Source organism: Stenella coeruleoalba, assembly GCF_951394435.1.
Source record: "Stenella coeruleoalba genome assembly, chromosome: 9".
Classification (NCBI taxonomy): Eukaryota; Metazoa; Chordata; class Mammalia; order Artiodactyla; family Delphinidae; genus Stenella; species Stenella coeruleoalba.
Genome location: NC_137155.1, coordinates 50,006,781 through 50,027,370, shown reverse-complemented (window position 1 = coordinate 50,027,370; position 20,590 = coordinate 50,006,781). Strand labels below are relative to the sequence as shown.

Sequence of the window (20,590 nt, the reverse complement as noted above, 5' to 3'; positions counted from 1 at the left end):
ACAACATTTGATGGCCCAGCTTGATCCTAGAATAGTATAGATGGTTTATATTAGTCACCAGTACAGACAGGATTATGCTCTACCCTATAACCCTCACATACGATATTAGAAAAAGACTGAGAAACATTGTTTTAAAAGCACAGGGTATATAGAAGAAGCCAGTAGAGGTAGTGATTCCCAACATAGATAACATTAGATTCAGCCTGTGATTTGGATAGGTACTACTGAAAAAATAGACATTCATTAACATTTCACTGCCAGGCAGTATTCTGAATGCTAGGGTATAACAGAGGAAAAAGAAATGAAATCATTACTCCTATAGACCTTACATTCTAGTTGGTGCAAATAGACAATATACAGACGGTAGTAAATACTATGAAGAAAAAAATGAACCAGGGTAATAGGACAAGGAAATTCCATGGGGAGTGAGATGATGTTATTTTATATAGGGTAATCACAGAAGACCTCACTTTTGAAGTGACATTAGGGGAGATTCCAGATGGAAGTGAGAGAGTGAATCGTGAAGATAACAGATTGAGCACCTTTTAAGAAAGTGGGATGCAAAAGAAAAAGTCAACAGTTCTCCAGTGGATGTCTTCAAGAGGTGTCCAAGGAGAACTGGCAAGAGTGTGAAGGTCACCTGCCCAACTGCCAGCTTTGCCAAGTTGGAGGATGGTTTGATTCAGTCTTGCCACCTCTGTATTCATGGGTTCCATTTGGAGAAATATTGTGAAGTCCTGGTACAGATTTATCTCCTCAGCAGACCTTAACTAGATATAAGAAGAAGAAATACAGGGAAAGAGGGGCAAGGACTTGCCCTTCAAGGGAAGATAATACTGCAGGTAATTTGACCTAAGCAAATGGAAGAATGGAGTTACTGTTTACTTAGGTGTTGGACTTAGGATGAAAAAGAACGCAAAGGAGTAGTTTCTGGAGAGGAGTGGGCGACTTAAGGATTCAGCTTTCCCGTTATATGCAAAACACTTATTAAATGTGTAAATATAAGTGTTAAGGAAGTGATTGGATATATAAATCTAGAGTTCAGGAACTAAGATAAAACTAGACATGTAAATACAGTAGTTAGTATCTAGTTAGTATCTAGTGTTTTTCAAGCTATGAGATATAACTTCTTTTTAAGTCATGAAATCAATTTATTGGTTTGGGACCAGGATTTTAATATTAATGGAAAAGTTCAATTATATAAAACATATACACACAAGTACCTATGTATGCTTTGGGTCACAATGTAAAATGTTTTTTTATTGTTGTTGTATGTGTATGTTTACCATGGTTGCAGTGAAAAATATTGAAAAAAATTAATATAGTGAGTGTCAATAGAGCAGGGACCTGGGAACTGAGCCTAGAGAATGCCGATGTTTAATGCTTTTCTTTTTTTTTTAAATTTATTTATTTATCTTTAGCTGCATTGGGTCTTCGTTGCTGCACGCAGCCTTCCTCTAGTTGCAGTGAGTGGGGGCTACTCATCGTTGTGGTGCACGGGCTTCTCGTTGCGGTGGCTTCTCTTGCTGCGGAGCATGGGCTCTAGATCTCAGGCTCAGTAGTTATGGCGCATGGGCTTAGTTGCTCCGCAACACGTGGGATCTTCCTGGACCAGGGCTCAAACCTGTGTCCCCTGCATTGGCAGGAGGATTCTTAACCACTGTGCCACCAGGGAAGCCCAATGCCGATGTTTAGAGGTCAGAGAAATGAGGAAGAACAAAGGAGGTGAAGGAGTGATAAATTAAATATGGAAAGGACAAACAATTGCATCACAGAAGCCAATAATAAAAGTGTATCAAGAAGAGAATGTATTAAACTGTCAGATGTTTCTGATAAATCAAGAAAGATTAGAAGTGCAAATAAATCATTGGATTTTACAATGTGAAATCATTGGTGACTTTCACAAGAACACATTTGATGGGATGGTAAAGACAAACTGATTACATTGGATTTGAGAGAGAGTGAAGGAGAAGAATGAGGAATTATTTTGAGTCGTACTTGAAAGAGGAGAAGTACAGTGGTAGCTAAAGGGTGATGTAGGGAGTCAAGTAGTGGATTTTGGTTGTTGCTGGTTTGTTTTTGTTTAAGATCAAGGATATCACATTGTATTTCTGTGCTAATAGAAGTGATTGAGGAGAAAGGGAAAAAAATAGCTGATTAAAGAGAGAGGAACAGTTGCTGGAGCAATGTCCTTGAGTAGATGAGAAGAGATGCAGTCCCCTGAAAAGTTGCCATTAGATAGGAGCATGGTAGTTTTAATCCATTAAAACAGGAAGGAAGGTAAGAATATTTGACTCATGATTCGGGTATGTTTTCAGATGCAGTATTTGGAGACTGTGGAAGTTCTTCTCTGATTTCTTCTGTTTTCTCAGTAAAATAAAAAGCAAAGTCGGCACCTGAGAATGAGAAAGGAAGAGAAGATGTTGGAGCTTTAAGGAGAAAACGAGAAAACAAAGGGCTAAGAGGAGGAATAAGAAATGGAAAAGACAAGGGAAACTGAGTAGAATCACCCAGTATCACTAATGGCTCATTTCAAGGGTAGTGGTTGTGAATTTAAAATGAGACCAGTCAGCTTGGTTTATTATTTTTCTCCTCAATTAAGTTCAGCTACACCCACACAGAGTAGGCAGAGTTAATTGTAAACACAGGTGAAATTTGGTTAGATGGTATGGTGGTGAATAGAAAGGAGAGAATTACAAGGTAGTTGAGTCTGGTTTTTTGTTTGTTTCAAACCACACAGTTCTTTTCATTATTTGTTATCTATTTCTAATCTAAATGAATATACAAAAGAAAGTGATCTTTATGATACCAGTTTTTCAGAATTTCAAAAGTTTGTTTTGTGACTTAACATATGGTCAGGTTTTTGTTGTTTGCTTGTAATCATCCTTATTGAGGTGTAATTTACATGAAATTTACATTCCCTAATTATAAGTGCAAAATTTAGTGAATTTTAACAAATGTTTGCATGTATGAAACCAACACCACAATCAAGATTTAAAACATCTTCATCACCTCCAAAGTGTTTTCATGTCCCTTTGGAGCCAGTCTCCTCCATTTTATATTGTTGGGTTCTACAATATTTAATAATACTTTGCCAAGACTGTTTGGGGAATTCCCAGGTTCAGTCCCTGGTGGGGAACTAGTATCCCACAAACTACATGGTGTGGCTGAGAAAAAAAGAATATTTGTCTGTGTTTTGTTTTCATGAGGAACGTTATCCCTAGCTTTATTTTCTTATAATGTCTTTGGTTTTGATATTAGGATAATGCTGGTCTTATAAAATGCTGAAATATATTCCCTCTTCTATTTTCAGGAAGAATTTATGTCGTACTGGTATTATTTCAGACTTAAATATTTTGTAGAATTAGATAATGAATCTTACTGGGCCTAGAGTTTACCTTGTTGGAAGTTTTTTTTTTTTTTTTAACTGAATTCAGTTTCTTTAATAGATTCTGTTATTTTCAGGTGCTGTATTTATTTTAGAGTGAGCTTTGGTAGTTTGTGTCACTCAAAGAATTGGTCCATTTCATCTAAGCTGTTGAATTTATTGTTGGTAGAGCTGTTTATAGTATCCCTTTATCATTTAATGGCTGTGGGATCTGAATGTTATCTGTACTTTCTCACCTTTTTCCTTGTCAGTGTAGCTAGAAGTTTATTGATGATATTGATATTTCAAAGGATCCAGCTTTTGGGTTTTTTAAAATTGTTTTTGTTTTATTTTCATTGGTTGTTGTTCTTTATTTTTTGCTTGTTTCTGTTTGTTTTGGGTTTAATTTGCTCTTCTTTTTCTAGTTTCCTAAAAGACCTTTCTTCTTTTCCAATATATGCATTTAATGGTATAAGTTTCCCTTTAAGTTTTTCTTTAAGCTGCATTCCACAAATTTTCATTCAGTCCAAATCTTTTATTTCTCTTTTGACCTCCTTTTTGATTCATAGGTTATTTAGAAATAGGTTGTTTGATATCCATATCTTTGGGATTTTCAGATATCTTCCTATTGATTGATTTGATTAATATAATAATTTTTAATTCCTTCATGGTTGGGCATACCTTGTATGATTTCAGTTCATTTAAATTTGTTGCCCCAAATATGTTCTATCTGCTTGGATACTCCAAGCATACTTGAAAAGAATGTGTATTCTGCTGTTTTTCACACTTTGTTTCCCTTTGGTGTTATTTCCCTTCAGCCTGAAAAACGTCCTTTAGCGTTTGTGAGTAGTACCATAGGAAAGAGTTTGGCCTTCCTTAAAGGTGGGGGATATGGTAGGAAGTGAGAAAAGTGCTTGGTCTTCTATGTATTACCTTTGCTGAGTCCATTACTGAGTCCAAGCTCGCTCTGCTCACTGCACAACAGGCCAGTAAATCAGGAGATGAAGTTTTGAGGCAAGAAATACAACTTTATTCGGAAAGCCGGCAGACCGAGAAGATGGCAAGACTATTGTCTCCAAAAAACCATCTTATTGGGGTTTGGATGCCAGTTTCTTTTAAGAACAGAGAGTGGGAAGAGGTGGGGAAGTAAAGTAAAAAGGCGTAAGTCTTACAGATATCTCATGGAATGGCCAGCCTCAGGGAAGGGATGTGTTAATTTCTTCTTTTCTGCAGCCATTCACAGGTGGGCAGGGTCAGATTGTCTCCCTGTGAGCTGAACAAAGGCACTTTAGTTTCACATTCAGGCAGAGGGCAGGGTTCCCTGAGGCAGGCCATTATGTATGATTATAATGACAAAAGCAACAAAAAGCAAAGGTTAAAGTAAAAGAAACAGATTGAAAGGTGGAGTCAAAATTGTCTCTTCCCTGTTACACTCAAGGAAATCAGAAAGAATATGCCCAATGATATGGTTTAAAAGATTTAATAACAGTGGTGTTTAGTGTTAAGAATGGATTCAGTCTGAATGTCAACATAGAGAATTGATCAAATGAATTTATAGTACATATGTATAATTTGAAACTTTAAAGCCATTTAAAATTATATAGAAATGTATTTCTCGACTTAAAGATATTTAAATTTCTATACCAAACATTTATTGCTGTTACGGTAAGAAAAAAATTTTTACAATTATTGATTTTTAAAAGGCAGGCAGTAAAATACTTTGACAGTAGATTCATTGTAAAATAGAGAATCTTTATCTCCTTATCACTTTATCCTAGGATTTCTTTTAGTTTAAAAGCATGAGGCCATCTTTTTACTAATTCGAGTAATTTTGAGAGGTAACTTGCTTTTTAAATTCCTGGTAGTATTTATAGATCTAATCGTTTTTTGTTTGCTTCATTTCTTTAGGTCATTGTGTCAATGAGTATAGCATTTGCTCAGCAAAGTGAACTATCTAGAATATCTGGGGAAAAAGAAGATGCTCCATCTTCAAAACAAGCATCTGTTTTCTGTCAGGAAGAACATTATTTAAATGAAATGAAATTATCACAAGGTCACTTTGGTTTTCAGACTTTTGAGGCAACAGACAAGAAATTTAAAGAAGAATTTAAACCACTTAGTAAAGAGTTAGGAGAAGATGGAAAGGAAGTTCTGTTATCAAACAAGGGTAATCTTGATGATATACTAGAATCAAAGGACCGTGAACTGACTATTTCAGAAGAAATGTTCTCCAAAGATAAAACATTTATGGTCAGAGAATCTGTAAGTATGCTTCCTTCAGTATAAAAACTTATTTAAAAAAGTGTGGGGGCTTCCCTGGTGGCGCAGTGGTTGAGAGTCTGCCTGCCGATGCAGGGGACACAGGTTCGTGCCCCGGTCCGGAAAGATCCCACATGCTGCGCAGAGCGGCTGGGCCCGCGAGCCATGGCCGCTCAGCCTGCGCGTCCAGAGCCTGTGCTCCACAACGGGAGAGGCCATAACAGTGAGAGGCCCATGTACCGCAAAAAAAAAAAAAAAAAAAAAAAGTGTGACTTTCCTCACTATAAAAATATTAACAGTAGTACTGCTTAATGGAGAAGATAAGTATTCAATTCAGTCTCAAATTGGGATTTTTAAAGTGTAAGAATAAATGACTTAGTAGTATTATTAAATAAAACTAGTCAGATTCATAGTATTCCTATTTGTCCTGTACACATTGTGCATGGTAAAACCTCATTGTAAGTTATACCTACATTAATTTTGTTTCAGTCAATTCAAGATCAGTTATACTACAATTTGGCAATATGTGTGATTAAAAGATTTGCTTAATTTAATAGGATAATATCACAAGGAAAGAGCTACCCATTTGAGAAGACAATTTAAAGCATTCTACTCTATTTATACTAATACTCTTCTTCTTTACTTATTCATTAATGGAGGATCTATCCTGTGTCTATACCTCAACTGTTTGGGCCTTTAACAGAATGTAGTAAATTCTGCTTCTTTTAAAATTATCTTAATTCAATTTTTTCTTTTTTTTTGCGATACGCGGGCCTCTCACTGTTGTGGCCTCTCCCGTTGCGGAGCACAGGCTCCGGTCGCTCAGGCTCAGCGGCCATGGCTCACGGGCCCAGCCACTCCGCGGCATGTGGGATCTTCCCGGACCGGGGCACAAACCCGTGTCCCCCGCATCGGCAGGCGAACTCTCAACCACTGCGCCACCAGGGAAGCCTCAGATTTTTTATTCATGTTCATGATAGGTTACATCTTTTTAGAGGCATATTCAATTAAAATTGTCAACTCTGTGAAGTGCAAAGTTGTGAGGTAATCATGTAAACCTCTTTAATTTGCAAGCAACTGTTCAAGGCAGAATGATTTGTTTAAGTAGTAGCTCTTCAGGAATTGAGGTAGTTGTTGAAACCCATTAAGGAGTGGACTTCTTATGAGAATGAGAAAGTGGAATATAAGGCTTTTATTTCCAAATAGAAATTATTGAAGTTTGTTTCTTATCGAGCATTTCTCTGTAGTACTCTGATGACCACTGCATAATATAAATTAAAGAGATAAAATTTCTCTTTTTATAAATTTAATTTTAAAATATAAGTATTCCATTTATATTATTTCTTTATAAAATGTCAAGAGAAATAATGGAGTTATTCATTAAGAGTATAAGGAATCTTGAATGTCTTTCTTAATTCTTCTCCCTTAGATTACGTCTGAAATAACTGATAGTTACTTTGCTTTTGGAGAACAACATGTATAATGATAATAAACTAATAACTTCACATTGATTTGAAATTATAATTAAGACAGATTTTTAAAATTATTTATGTTTTAGTTTTAATAATGGGAATTTTAAAATGAGGTGCTCTGTGGGGTTAGTATTAGAATTACTTTTGTTTGTATTTAAAATATCAGTGCCGACAGATTTCCACAAAATGTTTTATGGTTGAAATTTTAATTAATTAATTAATTTTTTTACTGTTATAGCTCGATGATGAGATTTTGGTATCAAGTATAGATGCTTCTAGACAACTAATGTTAAATGAAGAACAGTTAGAAGATATGAGGCAGGAACTTGTACGACAATACCAAGAACATCAACAGGCAACGGAACTTCTAAGGCAGGCACACATGCGGCAGATGGAGAGACAGCGAGAAGACCAGGAACAGCTGCAAGAAGAGATCAAGAGGCTGAATAAACAATTAGCCCAGGTATGGGACCCAGAGTCCCTTTCCTCCCCAATTAAAATAGCATTGTTCTTTATATAGCTTTTTTATTTTTTTTTAAGTCAGAAGTATTGCCGTAATATGAATAAATACAAATATTTAACATCAGGAACAGACTCCACCAGCACAACAGCCTAAGGTCTTGTTAGGGACACCTAACTCAACCTTGGAGTGCACTATCTCTCTACTGTTTGACATATCTGCCTTTTTAGGCATTGAAAAAGTGGTTACAAGGCTGTTTGTTTTTAAACATTCCATTGACCATACATGGCAAAAGTACTTTGACAGTTTTGGAAATTCTTTGTGCTGGGGTGCAGTTGATATTCAGTTTTCCCATGTTTATTTATAGTTTTGTGAGTACACCAATTAGCATCTCCAAGGTTTACCTTTATCTATCTTTATTCTATCTTTTTAATCATGAATGGAAATCGGAAGTAGTATGTTTCTGGAACTTTCTCCAGGGAAACATCTCTTCTTGATTTGAGAAATGCAGATTTACATAATGTTCTTACCACTTTCTTGACTAAATTTACATATTCCTTGGTATTTGGGAGCTGGATTCTTTTCAATTGCTGTATATAATATACTCACAAAATCATCGTAGAAAAGCAAATATTTATGTAAAAGTTCTTATAAAAACAAATTTGTTCAATTTAGTTGAAAAGTTAAGGTACAACAAGAGATAACAAATAGAGAACTCTTGAAATATAGTTTCAGATATAGAATAATAGGAAAATTGGGAGTTGAACGTAAGATATATCATTTGGAAAAATTAATTACGCTTTTCTTCATTGCATTTTGTGAATTTAAACTTCTGAATTTTCAATGCAAAACTTGCATATAAAAATAATATTAATTGAACTGCAAAAATTGCTTAATATTTAGGCCTAATTAACTTTAAGTTTCAAATTTTGCATTGAACTTTATATATGCTTTTAACCCCTAATCATGGAAGATGAAGCAGCGTAGAACCAGGGCCTGTTGGTTCCAGGGGGTTAAAAGAAGTCTGCTTAATATTCCTGCCTTTTCCTTCTATCGCAAACAATATTCTCTCATGACCTTTTTTCTTATTTAGAGATCCTCAATAGATAATGAAAACCTGGTTTCAGAGAGAGAGAGGGTGCTTTTAGAGGAGCTGGAAGCACTAAAGCAGCTGTCTCTAGCTGGAAGAGAGAAGCTGTGTTGTGAGCTGCGCAACAGCAGTACGCAAACACAGGTAGTATGGACTTTGACCCACCTAGGAGCAGTGGATCCACAATGCAGTAGGATCTGTGTGTCTTTGTTGTTTGTGTGAAATGTATTTTTTATAGGTATGAGCTTAACATATTTGTGATTGTTTACGTTTAAGGTAGGTGGGGTCAAGATGCCTTACATTCCATTTAGGGTAATTTGAATCTGACAGTGGTTTAGCAACAGCTGTTATTTCACCAAGGAGCAGAGTAACCTAACAAACTTTATTGTTGCATTATAGCATGCCTTAGCTTGAACCCATTAAAATTTTTTTCATCTGTGCACCAGACTTTTTATCTTTTTTGATAATGCTAATCTCTTGATAAAATATAGTTAAATACTCTTTCAAACAGTATCTGTTTTGCACGCAGAGGTTTCTTCTGTTTCATGTCATAACAGTATAGAAGAATGACATGCTATTTCCAAGATGACAGGTTTTCTTTCTATTTTGTCCTCTCTATCTTTTTATAAACTTAAACAGAATGCAAATGAAAACCAAGGAGAAATTGAGGAGCAGACCTTTAAAGAAAAGGAATTGGACAGAAAACCTGAAGAGGTGCCTCCTGAAATTCTGTCCACTGAAAGGTATACAGAATGCATATTTTTTCAATGTAAAGTGAGTTAAAATAGTTGTCTCAATATTATAAACTTTATTTGTCCTTATTTTTATTTTGTACATTTATTTTATTTGTACATTGTACTCTATGTAAAAAATCAGTATTTGATGATTAAATAGACAAATTAAAAAATCTTTTGTATATAATTTTATTGGATATTGATCATATACTTCACTCAGTGAATGATAAAGCATTCTTTGGTTATTGAACCTTTCTTGATAAATTTTATTCTGCTCATATGCCATTTTTTATCCTAAAAAACAAAGTTGTGCTTGTGAGTTTATTCCTTCACTGTTTGGACATGCATTCAGTATAAGCCACCCCCTGGTTTGTTCATGACGAGAAAAAAAATGATTTTAGTGATAGTCTGCATTTAACTTCTTTCATGCATTTACTTTATAACAGATGAGACCTTTTAATCCACATCCCACATTTTTAGAGGAATGAATTAATGATCCGATGTTAACAAAACTTTCCCTTACTTTGATTTTATAGAGATTAATATGAAAATGAGAATAGTTACCCTACATTAATATTAGGAGTTTAAGCACAGTATTTTATTTATTTATTATTATTTTTTTAACATCTTTATTGGGGTATAATTGCTTTACAATGGTGTGTTAGTTTCTGCTTTATAACAAAGTGAATCAGTTATACATATACATATGTTCCCATATCTCTTCCCTCTTGGCGTCTCCCTCCCTCCCACCCTCCCTATCCCACCCCTCCAGGCGGTCACAAAGCACCAAGCCGATATCCCTGTGCCATGCGGCTGCTTCCCACTAGCTATCTACCTTACGTTTTTTAGTGTGTATATATCCATGACTCTCTCTCACCCTGTCACAGCTCACCCTTCCCCCTCCCCATATCCTCAAGTCCATTCTCCAGTAGGTCTGTAAGCACAGTATTTTAAAATTTGTTTTGGTCAAATGAAAATAATTTCTCTAATTTAAAATTAAAACTAATATCTACTAACTTAATTTCCTCCTTTTCCAATCTGTGACTGTCAACCCTCTGTGTCCTCCTAACCTCCTTCCTCAGCTTGCATGGAGGAATTTGGCCCCTAAGATTTTGGCTTCCCCATTGGATCATCAGTATGGAACACAGTCAGTATGGAACTCAAACAAGAAAGACAGTGTATGAAAATTAGAGTTACCGTGGCAATATAAAATAAACAAAATGTTTATTTTATATTATTTATCTCTAATTAGTATATTTTTAAAATTATACAGTGTTTAATTTTTAGGAATTTATGTAGTGAGTGTTGATAAATGAGTATTCCTATTTATTTCTTTTTACCATCATATTAATTTTAATCACTTCTCTTATGTAGAAATATTTTCAAATTATCCTAGTCCGGGGGTGTTTGGGGCTTGAACAAAACCTCAGAAAAAGTTATAGAAATAAAACCCTTTACTTACTTCCTACTAATAACTAAATTATTTAGAGTTTTATTTTTAATCTCCTTGCTTATGTAACCAGAGAACTTGATCTAGGTGTAAAAATAGAACTGTCTTTTTCACTTGACAAATACTGAAGGAAGACCGCTCCATTTATTACTTTGTCTTAAAATAGTTACGTCACGTGCCTGTGAAAACAGATATCCTTTAACCAGCTTGTCAGTGAATCTCCCATAGTGTGAAGTTGAGAGAGAAACTGTCTTAAGTCAGAGGACCTTTAACATGAAAGTTTCTTATTTTGTCTCCATGTATTAAATATATAGTTTGCCACTGTAGTACCTTTGTTGAATTAAGCTGTTAGGACAAGAGAGTTGTTTAGTTATTCAAAAGGTTAATCAGTTCACCTTCTGAGTCACCGTTTATGGAAGTATATTTCTTGACACATGAAGATGTTTGTGTTGAGGAAAAATGAAAGCTTATGAAAACACTTTGTCCAGGATAATCCAATTTTTGTTTTTAAAATGTCTGTATTTATGAGAGAGGAAGAGGAGGGAAAATGTCTAGAAGGCTAGGCATTAAAATGTTAACCGTGATTATCTGTGAGTACTAAGATATTTTGGTGGGTGGTTAGGAGCATTTTTTAAAATTTTTAAAATAAGAATGTATTACCTATAAAAAACGAGAGATGCACTATTAATTCCATTTGGTTGAAAATAGGTTCCTTCTCCTGGCTGAAATGAGTGTGGTATATGTAACTTGAGAAGTTTCTGTCTCTGGAGCAGATAAAATAATCAACTGCTTGGGGTATATTACCTCTGGTGTTAGCAGATAATGAAATTGTACTATAGACCTTTTTAAAAACAGGTCTCTGCCTGTTTTTGTAATTTAACCATGTAGATCATCACCATTAAGGTATAGAAATACAAGCATATTTTTTTCTGGTGGAATTTTTGAATTTATTTTAAAATATATTATTTAACATAAAAGAAGAGTAAATGTAAAATATATAAGAGTAACCATCAATGGTATTACCAGCTCAATAACTTGCATGTGCTTAGGTACTGCCACACTTTTTAAAACTGAAATTTTGCATCTCCCTAAAATTTTCTTCTAATTTGCAAACTCTACTGGCTTAAAATTTTAGTTATTTGATTTCTTTCAGGTCAGTAAAATGCTGCACATTTTCAAAAAATATTATAGTTCACTGATGAAAATTTTTCAGAAGAAAACAAAATTTATAATTATAAAATAAATACAAAAAGCACTTCATTTTTAGTGCTATTGCATATTATTGTAATAGGATCATATGAAGTTTTATTTTTTAAGTCAAATATTTTGTAGTGTATTTTTTTGTGGAACATTAAGTGTTTGCTTTAAAAAGATTAAATATTTTAATAAATGTTTCCTTATCTATACAGGTATACACTCCAGAAAGCTAATAGCAGACTTCTGAAGATCCTCTTAGAAGTTGTAAAGACAACAGCAGCTGTTGAAGAAACAATTGGTCGCCATGTCCTTGGTATTCTAGATAGATCTAGTAAAGGCCAGTCATTGACCAGCCTGATTTGGAGGTCAGAAGCAGAGTCACCAATAAAGTCGTGTGTCCATGAGGAACACACAGGAGGTAAAAGTTTTATATGCTGTTGAAACTCTTGTCATTATCTTCAGTAAATCTTGCTGAGTTCAGGGCACTTTACTAGTGTTGAAAATACAGAAGAGAGAATATTAAAGTATTTTCCAATAAAAAGACCTCCAAACACAAATACACTAGAGCCACTCTTCTTAAGACACCGTTATTGTTTAGCATTTGCAAATGGGTGTCTTAGAGTTGTCATTACATATACTCAGGGTTATTACTCTGCTGCGTAAACCAAAGGCTGTTTAATTTCCCCACCAATAAAAGAAAAATTCCATATCACCACTCAGGTCTCTTACCAATATCTGTGAGGTATAACCAACATTCTGAAACCACTCTCTAAAGGGAAGAGTTTTTCTCAGATGGAGAAAGATAGGATCTGGATGCTTGGACCAGAAGATCAAGGCCTTCCTTCACTACCATTCCATACCCAAGAACTTCTCCCCAGTTGGAAGCCAGTCATCTAAAAATAAAAATGCCAGTTTATGCAATTTTTGAGAACATTCTGTTTGTTAAGTTTCATGTGGAGCAAGGAGAAGAAATTATCCCACTTAGAGAAAGTTTACTTAATTACAGGTTGGCTAGTAATATGTTTCTAAGTGCAGAGAAAAGCTTGATTTGGAATTTTAAGTAAAATTGATTTTAAAAACTTAGTTGAATTCAAAGATAATTTTAAAAACTGCTTTTAGTAAAGTAAGAGCCGAAATAATACTGTAACTTTAAACTTTTAAACTCACTCTTTTCAAACTTCGTAGAAGTATTTTATTTTAAATTAACTTCACTCTTGGTTAAGTTCTCAGTCGAGGGCTATGTGTTTTCTGCATATGAATCTTCATATATAGAAAAGAATTAAGTAATATTTTCTTGATCTCATTGTAAAAGTATTTATCAAGTTACATTTTTTTAAAAACAATTATCTCATAAACTAGTTTCACTTAACCATTTGGGAAAGGGGGCATTTTGCTGTGCTGCAGGTAAGACCTACACCATATTCAAAAGACACTCTGAGGAATGTTCTGTACATTACAAGAATATTTTGTGCTTTTTTGTTAGCAGTTCTCCTAGACACTTCTCCAAGTGGTTGCTGAAGTATTCGGCAAACAACATATCTTTTTTTTTTTTTTTAATAAATTTATTTACTTGTTTATTTATGGCTGTGTTGGGTCTTCGTTGCTGTGCGCAGGCTTTCTCTAGTTGTAGAGAGTGGGGGCTACTCTTCATTGCAGTGTACGGGCTTCTCATTGTGGTGGCTTCTCTTGTTGCAGAGCATGGGCTCTAGGCACGCAGGCTTCAGCAGTTGTGGCACACGGGCTCAGTAGTTGTGGCTCGCGGGCTCTTGAGTGCAGGCTCAGTAGTTGTGGTGCATGGGCTTAGTTGTTCCGCGGCATGTGGGATCTTCCTGAACCAGGGCTCAAACCCGTGTCCCCTGCATTGGCAGGCGGATTCTTTTGTTTGTTTGTTTGTTTGTTTTTTGTGGTACACGGGCCTCTCACTGTTGTGGCCTCTCCCGCTGCGGAGCACAGGCTCTGGACGCGCAGGCTCAGCGGCCATGGCTCACGGGCCCAGCCGCTCTGCGGCATGTGGGATCTTCCCGGACTGAGGCACGAACCCGTGTCCCCTGCATCGGCAGGCGGACTCTCAACCACTGTGCCACCAGGGAAGCCCAGCAGGTGGAGTCTTAACCACTGCGCCACCAGGGAAGCCCCAAACAGCGTATCTTAAAAGACAGCAAACTCACTTTCAGAGCAGTGTTCCCATAGTTATAAAAAGGAATAAATTGGTAATTTGTTGTTGTTGTTGTGTTACTTTTATTTTATTTATTTATTTTTAATTTTTATTGGAGTATAGTTGCTTTATAATGTGTTAGTTTCTACTATACAGCAAAGTGAATCAGCTATACCTATATCCCCTCTTTTTGGGATTTCCTTCCCATTTAGGTCACCACAGAGCATTGAGTAGAGTTCCTGTGCTGAACAGTAGGTTCTCATTAGTTATCTGTTTTATACATAGTATCAATAGTGTATATATGTCAATCCCACTCTCCCAATTCATCCCCCCCGCCCCCCCCACTCTTGGTATCCATGCATTTGTTCTCTACGTCTGTGTCTCTGTTTTTCTGCTTTGTAAATAAGATTGTCTATACCAAGTTTTTCAGATACCACATATATGCATTAATATATGATAGTCTTTCTCACTTCACTCTGTATGACAGACTCTAGGTCCATCCATGTCTCTACAAATGACCCAATTTTGTTCCTTTTTATGGCTGTGTAATATTCCGTTGTATATATGTACCACATCTTCTTTTTCCATTCCTCTGGTGATGGACATTTACGTTGTTTCCATGTCCTGGCTATTGTAAATAGTGCTCCTGTGAACATTGGGGTGTATGTGTCTTTTTGAGTTATGGTTTTCTCTGGTATATGCGCAGTAGTGGGATTGGTGGGTCACATGGTAGTTCTATTTTTAGTTTTTTTAAGGAACTTCCATACTGTTTCTCCAAAATGGCTGTATCAATTTACATTTCCACCAACAGTGCAAGAGGTTTCCCTTTTCTTCACACCCTCTCTAGCTTTTATTGTTTGTAGATTTTGTGATGATGGCCATTCTGACTGGTATGAGGTGATAACCTCATTGTAGTTTTGATTTGCATTTCTCTAATAATTAGTGATGGTGAGCATCTTTTCATGTGTTTGTTGGCCATCTGTATGTCTTCTTTGGAGAAATGTCTATTTAGGTCTTCTGTGCATATTTTGATTGGGTTGTTAGTTTTTTTGATACCAAGCTGCATGAGCTGCTTGTATATTTTGGAGATTAATCCTTTGTTAGTTGCTTCATTTGCAAATATTTTCTCCCATTCTGAGGGTTGTCTTTTCATCTTGTTTATAGTTTCCTCTGCTGTGCAAAAGCTTTTAAGTTTCATATGGTCCCATTTGTTTATTTTTGTTTTTATTTTCATTATTCTAGGAGGTGGGTCAAAAACGATCTTGCTGTGATTATGTGATTATGTTTAATTTATGTCAAAGAGTGTTTCGCCTGTTTTTCCTCTACGAGTCTTATAGTATCTGGCCTTACATTTAGGTCTTTAATGCATTTTGAGTTTATTTTTGTGTATGGTGTTAGGGAGTGTTCTAATTTCATTCTTTTACATGTAGCATAGAGGATTATGTTATATTCCTTTTCTGTGAGAAAGCAGACTTGGAAGGACATCTGATCTACTAGCCTACTTTCTTATGCATGGTTATGCATCTAAGTCTCCCAGTATAGATTAAATATGTCTATGTCCTATTTTAAGATATGCAATAATAGTTTTTCTATTATAAGTAATTTAATCAGTTCAGTTATACAGTTGTATTGAACAATGTCTTTTTGCTCTCTGCTTTACACCAATTCTCAGTCCAGTGAAGGAGGCACTGAAATTCCGATTCAAGGCAAAATAAAACCGTGGTACTTAATGTTTTACTTAATACCACTTTATGTATTTGAATCAATTAAGCCTTTTGAAATAAATATTTAATTATTTAACTATTAATAGATACTGAAAGAATAATATTAAGATACAAAAGGAAAAATTAAATCCTCTGCTAAGAAATATAGTACGAAGACTAGTAAAGCAGAGTTAAGAATTTTGCTGGTGTTATGTGTAATTTCTATTTAATTAGTTTTTATATTTTTGTGTTTGGCAGTGATGTGCTAGTCTTAGTAACAAAATTAGGAAGATCACTAGTATCATTTGGGGGCACTTAGATTCACTTTGCATCTTGAAGGAAATATTGAATTAATAGAATTTATAATTTAAAACTGAAGAAGATAATGTCTTTAAAATACTGACACCATGTTCCATACGTAAGAATTTTTCTGATGTTTCTTCAGATTTTTAATGAAAGTATTATTGTAAAAACTAAAATGAACTTTTGAAATATTTCTTTTATGTCTTATTTAATATAACAAAAAGCTCAGTTTTAATCTGATTATGAAGGAACTCTTGCTTTTCAATTTTTATATATGACCTTTTGTTGTGAGCAGTAGCACTTGTAATCTGTTTGCAGCCCTCAAGTCTGAACTTGTTTAGAGTTTAAACATGTGTGGACTTGTTAACTCTCTAAAAAAATGAATAATTGACTTGCTAATGTTTGCTTCCTCGTAAGAGCAACCTAGTTTATGAAATTGAAGGGAAATTTTGAGCCAATGTGAAATCGCTTGAACTTGAGTGAATATTAGACTAGTTCATAAAAATGAGTTCCCGTAGGATGTGTTGAAAGAAGAGGTCCTTTAGGTCTACACTCTGATGGTTCAGTAATAAAATACATATACCTCCCCCTTAGAAGACCAGGGACTAAATCTTACTTGCTGCAGATTTTTTTGGAGCAGTGTGTTGTTACAGCAAGAATACTGGATTAGTATGAGGAGATCCTTGTTTTAGCTCACTGTGACCTTGAGCAAGTCTCTTAGCCTCCTGGGGCCTCACTTCAGTTTACTCATCTGTTAAGTGTAAGAGTCACACAAGAGTCAGTGGTTTCCATTTGGAACGCCAGAGATCTTCAGGCCACTGGGGCAGGGGAATGCTCTATCCTGTCACCCGCCCTGCTTAAACTGAGAAGCTTGTTGCTATCTGTATGGAATGAACATGGTAAAATCCATAAAAAAAGTGACTGAAGACCTTTTGAATAACCATCATCTACCATGTTTAAGACACAGATCTGAGTGGTTGGCCAATCTGAAATCATGATTCTGTTCACCAAACTGGTCATTCTGAGATTTCTATTGGCATTTTATGAAATTGCCCTGCCAATTTATCTTTTTCTTGCCAAAGACTAGTTATAATAAATACAGTACAAGTTTGATGTTGTTCTCATTCCTTTATTTCACTGGAATAAACAAAGTTCTGTATCTTCATTGGAACATATTTGATTATTTTTATTCGTTTGTTTATATCTTCAAAATGTTATCAGTAAAATACATTAAGCTGGTTCACATCTTCATATTTTCTAGGTACTTTAATGTCTATTTTTTTATTAGCCATTTAAAAAATTAACATTCAGTGGCTTTTTTTTTTTTTTTTTTTTGTGGTACGCGGGCCTCTCACTGCTGTGGCCTCTCCCACTGTGGAGCATAGGCTCCGGACGCGCAGGCTCAGCGGCCATGGCTCACGGGCCCAGCCTCCCTGCGGCATGTGGGATCTTCCCGGACCGGGGCACGAACCCGTGTCCCCTGCATCAGCAGGCGGACTCTCAACCACTGCGTCACCAGGGAAGCCTTTCAGTGGCTTTTTATAAGCCATTTTGTTTTATATATCCTTTGTATTTTGTGTTTGAGATTTGCTCCCATGCAATATATAGTATCTTCAGGTTTTTTCCTCACCATGGATTCCTTCTCTGTACCCTAAAACATGCCGATACCTTCATAATTTAAAAAAAAATTGTTTTTTCTTAGCTTTGCTCCCCCCTTAAGGTAAACCGCAACAAACTCTATGTGAGATTAGACCAGCTCTTGCTTCCACCAGCTTTGGTTTCTGTTTCTATAGTACCAAAGCTGTTCTCTCTAAGGACAGCAGTGACCTTCTGATTGTCACATCCAGTAGCATCTTCTCAGTCCTTGTCCCATTTGACTTTCTAGACAAATAACATTATTGAAGTCTCTCTCTTTCTGAAACATCCTCTTCTTGTCTCCTGGAACATCTCTTTCCTGTCTTTCTCTGACTTTTTTTTTTACACAGGTTCTTCTGTTGGCTTATGCTCCAACCGTTGTTTGTCCTCTTCTCACTAAATATTGCTCCTAAGGCAAATGTGTCTACTTCCAGGGTTCAACTCTCACCTTTCTACAGTGACTCCTAAGTCTCTACAGACCCATATTTCCAGAAGTTGACTTCTCTCCTCCACATAGCCCATTAACACTTCAGACTAATCATTTTTCATGCTTACTCTGTATACTTTCTCCTAATTCTTTAATATTTCTCTTAATGACTCTTCTGTCCTCTAAGAATCATCTAAGCTGGAAACCCAGAGTCATCTTTTACTACTTTTCTTTCTCTCTTGTCTTATACATTCAGTTTTTTCCAACCTGTGACCAGCCCCCGTCCGCCTTTAACATTTCTTATCTGGGCAATTGAAATAGTATTCTAACCAGACTCTTCTCCTTCTCCAACCCTTCCTCTGCATTGCTGCAGTTTGCTTCCTGATTCACACATTTGATATTATCTTCCTGCTCAAAAAACGATTTACTTCCCCATTATTTATAACAAAAAAACCCAGGTTCCTGAAAAATTTAAGACCATTCACAACTTGGATCCAGCCTACTTTCTAGCAACCTTTTTTCTGCTCTCTCCCCTACCTTATCCTTTCTTCGCCACATACTTGCACACCACAAAGCTGCCTTGATTGCCCATCGTATCAGACTATCATCTTTCCTCAGATTTGTCAGATTCTCTGTATCCATTAAAAGGAAGTGTCCCTAGAATGCATTTAATTCCTTAGATAAAGGTGCTATATTACATAGGTATTTTTAGTTTTTTTAACACCAGTTGTAAACTAATACTTCTTGCTTCCATAACTTCATCAAAAATATCATTTAGGGCTTCCCTGGTGGCGCAGTGGTTGAGAGTCCGCCTGCTGAGGCAGGGGACATGGGTTCGTGCCCCGGTCCGGGAAGATCCCACATGCCGCAGAGCAGCTGGGCCCGTGAGCCATGGCTGCTGAGCCTGCGCTTCCAGAGCCTGTGCTCCGCAACGGGAGAGGCCACAACAGTAAGAGGCCCGCGTACCGCAAAAAAAAAAAAAAAAATATATCATTTATTTTCTAGACCACATTAATTTTATTTACTGGCTTTGTAATAAACATTGTACTATATCTGAACTTATTTTGAATTCTAAGATCATTTTGAACTCATGAATATTTATAAACTGTTAATCCCTATTATTAAGACATTCAGTTTTGAATATGTAGAATAATGTAAGTAAATACCAGTCTAGTTGTTGTTTTTCAGTTTTGAAAATAAAAATGCAAAATGAAATTGTATCTGCTGCTACACTAAGAATTAGACAAAACTATGTAGTAGCAAACATTTAAAGTTACTTTCTCTAGGGACTTCCCTGGTGGTCCAGTGGTTGACTTTGCCTTCCAATGCAGGGGATGTGGGTTCGATCCCTGTTGGGGAGCTAAGATCCCACATGCCTCACTGGCCAAAAAACCAAAACATAAAACAGAAGCAATATTGTAACAAATTCAATAAAGACCTTAAAAAAGAAAAAAAGGTCCACACAATGTCATTTTCTAGAATGCAGTTTTGGATTCTTCAGCCAGTGACTTACACAGAGGAGGTGCTTAGTGAATGTTGAATTGTGCTGGGACTTCCCTGGTGGCACAGTGGTTAAGAATCCACCTGCCAATGCAGGGTACACAGGTTCGAGCCATGGTCCGGGAAGATCCCACATGCTGCGGAGCAGCTAAGCCCATGCGCCACAACTACTGAAGCCCAGGAGCCTAGAGCCCTTGCTCCACAACAAGAGAAACCACCGCAGTGAGAAGCCCACGTATTGCAACAAAGAGTAGCCCCCGCTCGCTGCAGCTAGAGAAAGCCCGTGCGCAGCAACAGAGGCCCAAGGCAGCCAAAAATAAATAAATAAAATGTTGAATTGTGCTGAGTTCAGATCTTGTATCTGAAACCACATCTGATATCATTACTACATGAGACTGAGAGACTTCCATATGACACCAGCTACTTTAGCAAGACTTTTTAATAAATAGCTCTTATTCTCCTGGGTGATTGTATCATACTGAATGTTTATTCCATGTACTTTGGAAATTACAATTTCTTGTGACTTTAATTTGTTAAATTTGTACAGTTACTGATAAGAAATATGTACTACTTGTAGTAAAAGAATAGGTGATTCCTCTTCAGGAAATTTCATTGTTCAATTGTAGCATGCTGCCCACAGATAAGTACTGTATCCCCTGGCAGTGATAAATAACATATGCTTTTATTTCAGTTTAGAGAAAACACTTCTAAAGCTTTATCTTCTGCCCATGTAAACTCAGTTTTCTTTACATAAGAAAAAAAGACTAGTGTGGAAACACAAGTCCATAGTTAAAATTAGAAATGCTTATTAGTCTAACCTTTTCCCAGGATAGCTATT

At 36.0% G+C, this 20,590-nt stretch overlaps 1 protein-coding gene across 11 annotated transcripts in view; it reads left to right on the top strand.

Moving 5' to 3' along the window:
• AKAP9 (A-kinase anchoring protein 9) overlaps nt 1-20,590 on the top strand; it is a 146,355-nt gene that overhangs the window by 68,987 nt on the left and 56,778 nt on the right. For 8 of the 11 annotated variants that reach the window (XR_013829963.1, XM_079932613.1, XM_079932618.1 and 5 more), the window contains exons 17-21: nt 5,276-5,629; nt 7,337-7,561; nt 8,652-8,792; nt 9,288-9,391; nt 12,242-12,447. Coding sequence is in view for 10 of the 11 variants with exons in the window: in XM_079932613.1 (XP_079788739.1) it covers nt 5,276-5,629; nt 7,337-7,561; nt 8,652-8,792; nt 9,288-9,391; nt 12,242-12,447 (1,030 nt within the window). In the remaining variant the exon portion in view is untranslated. Of the gene's footprint in view, nt 1-5,275; nt 5,630-7,336; nt 7,562-8,651; nt 8,793-9,287; nt 9,392-10,464; nt 10,561-12,241; nt 12,448-20,590 lie in introns of all 11 variants that reach the window. The other 3 variants (XM_079932609.1, XM_079932617.1, XM_079932616.1) reach the window with 3 other exon arrangements.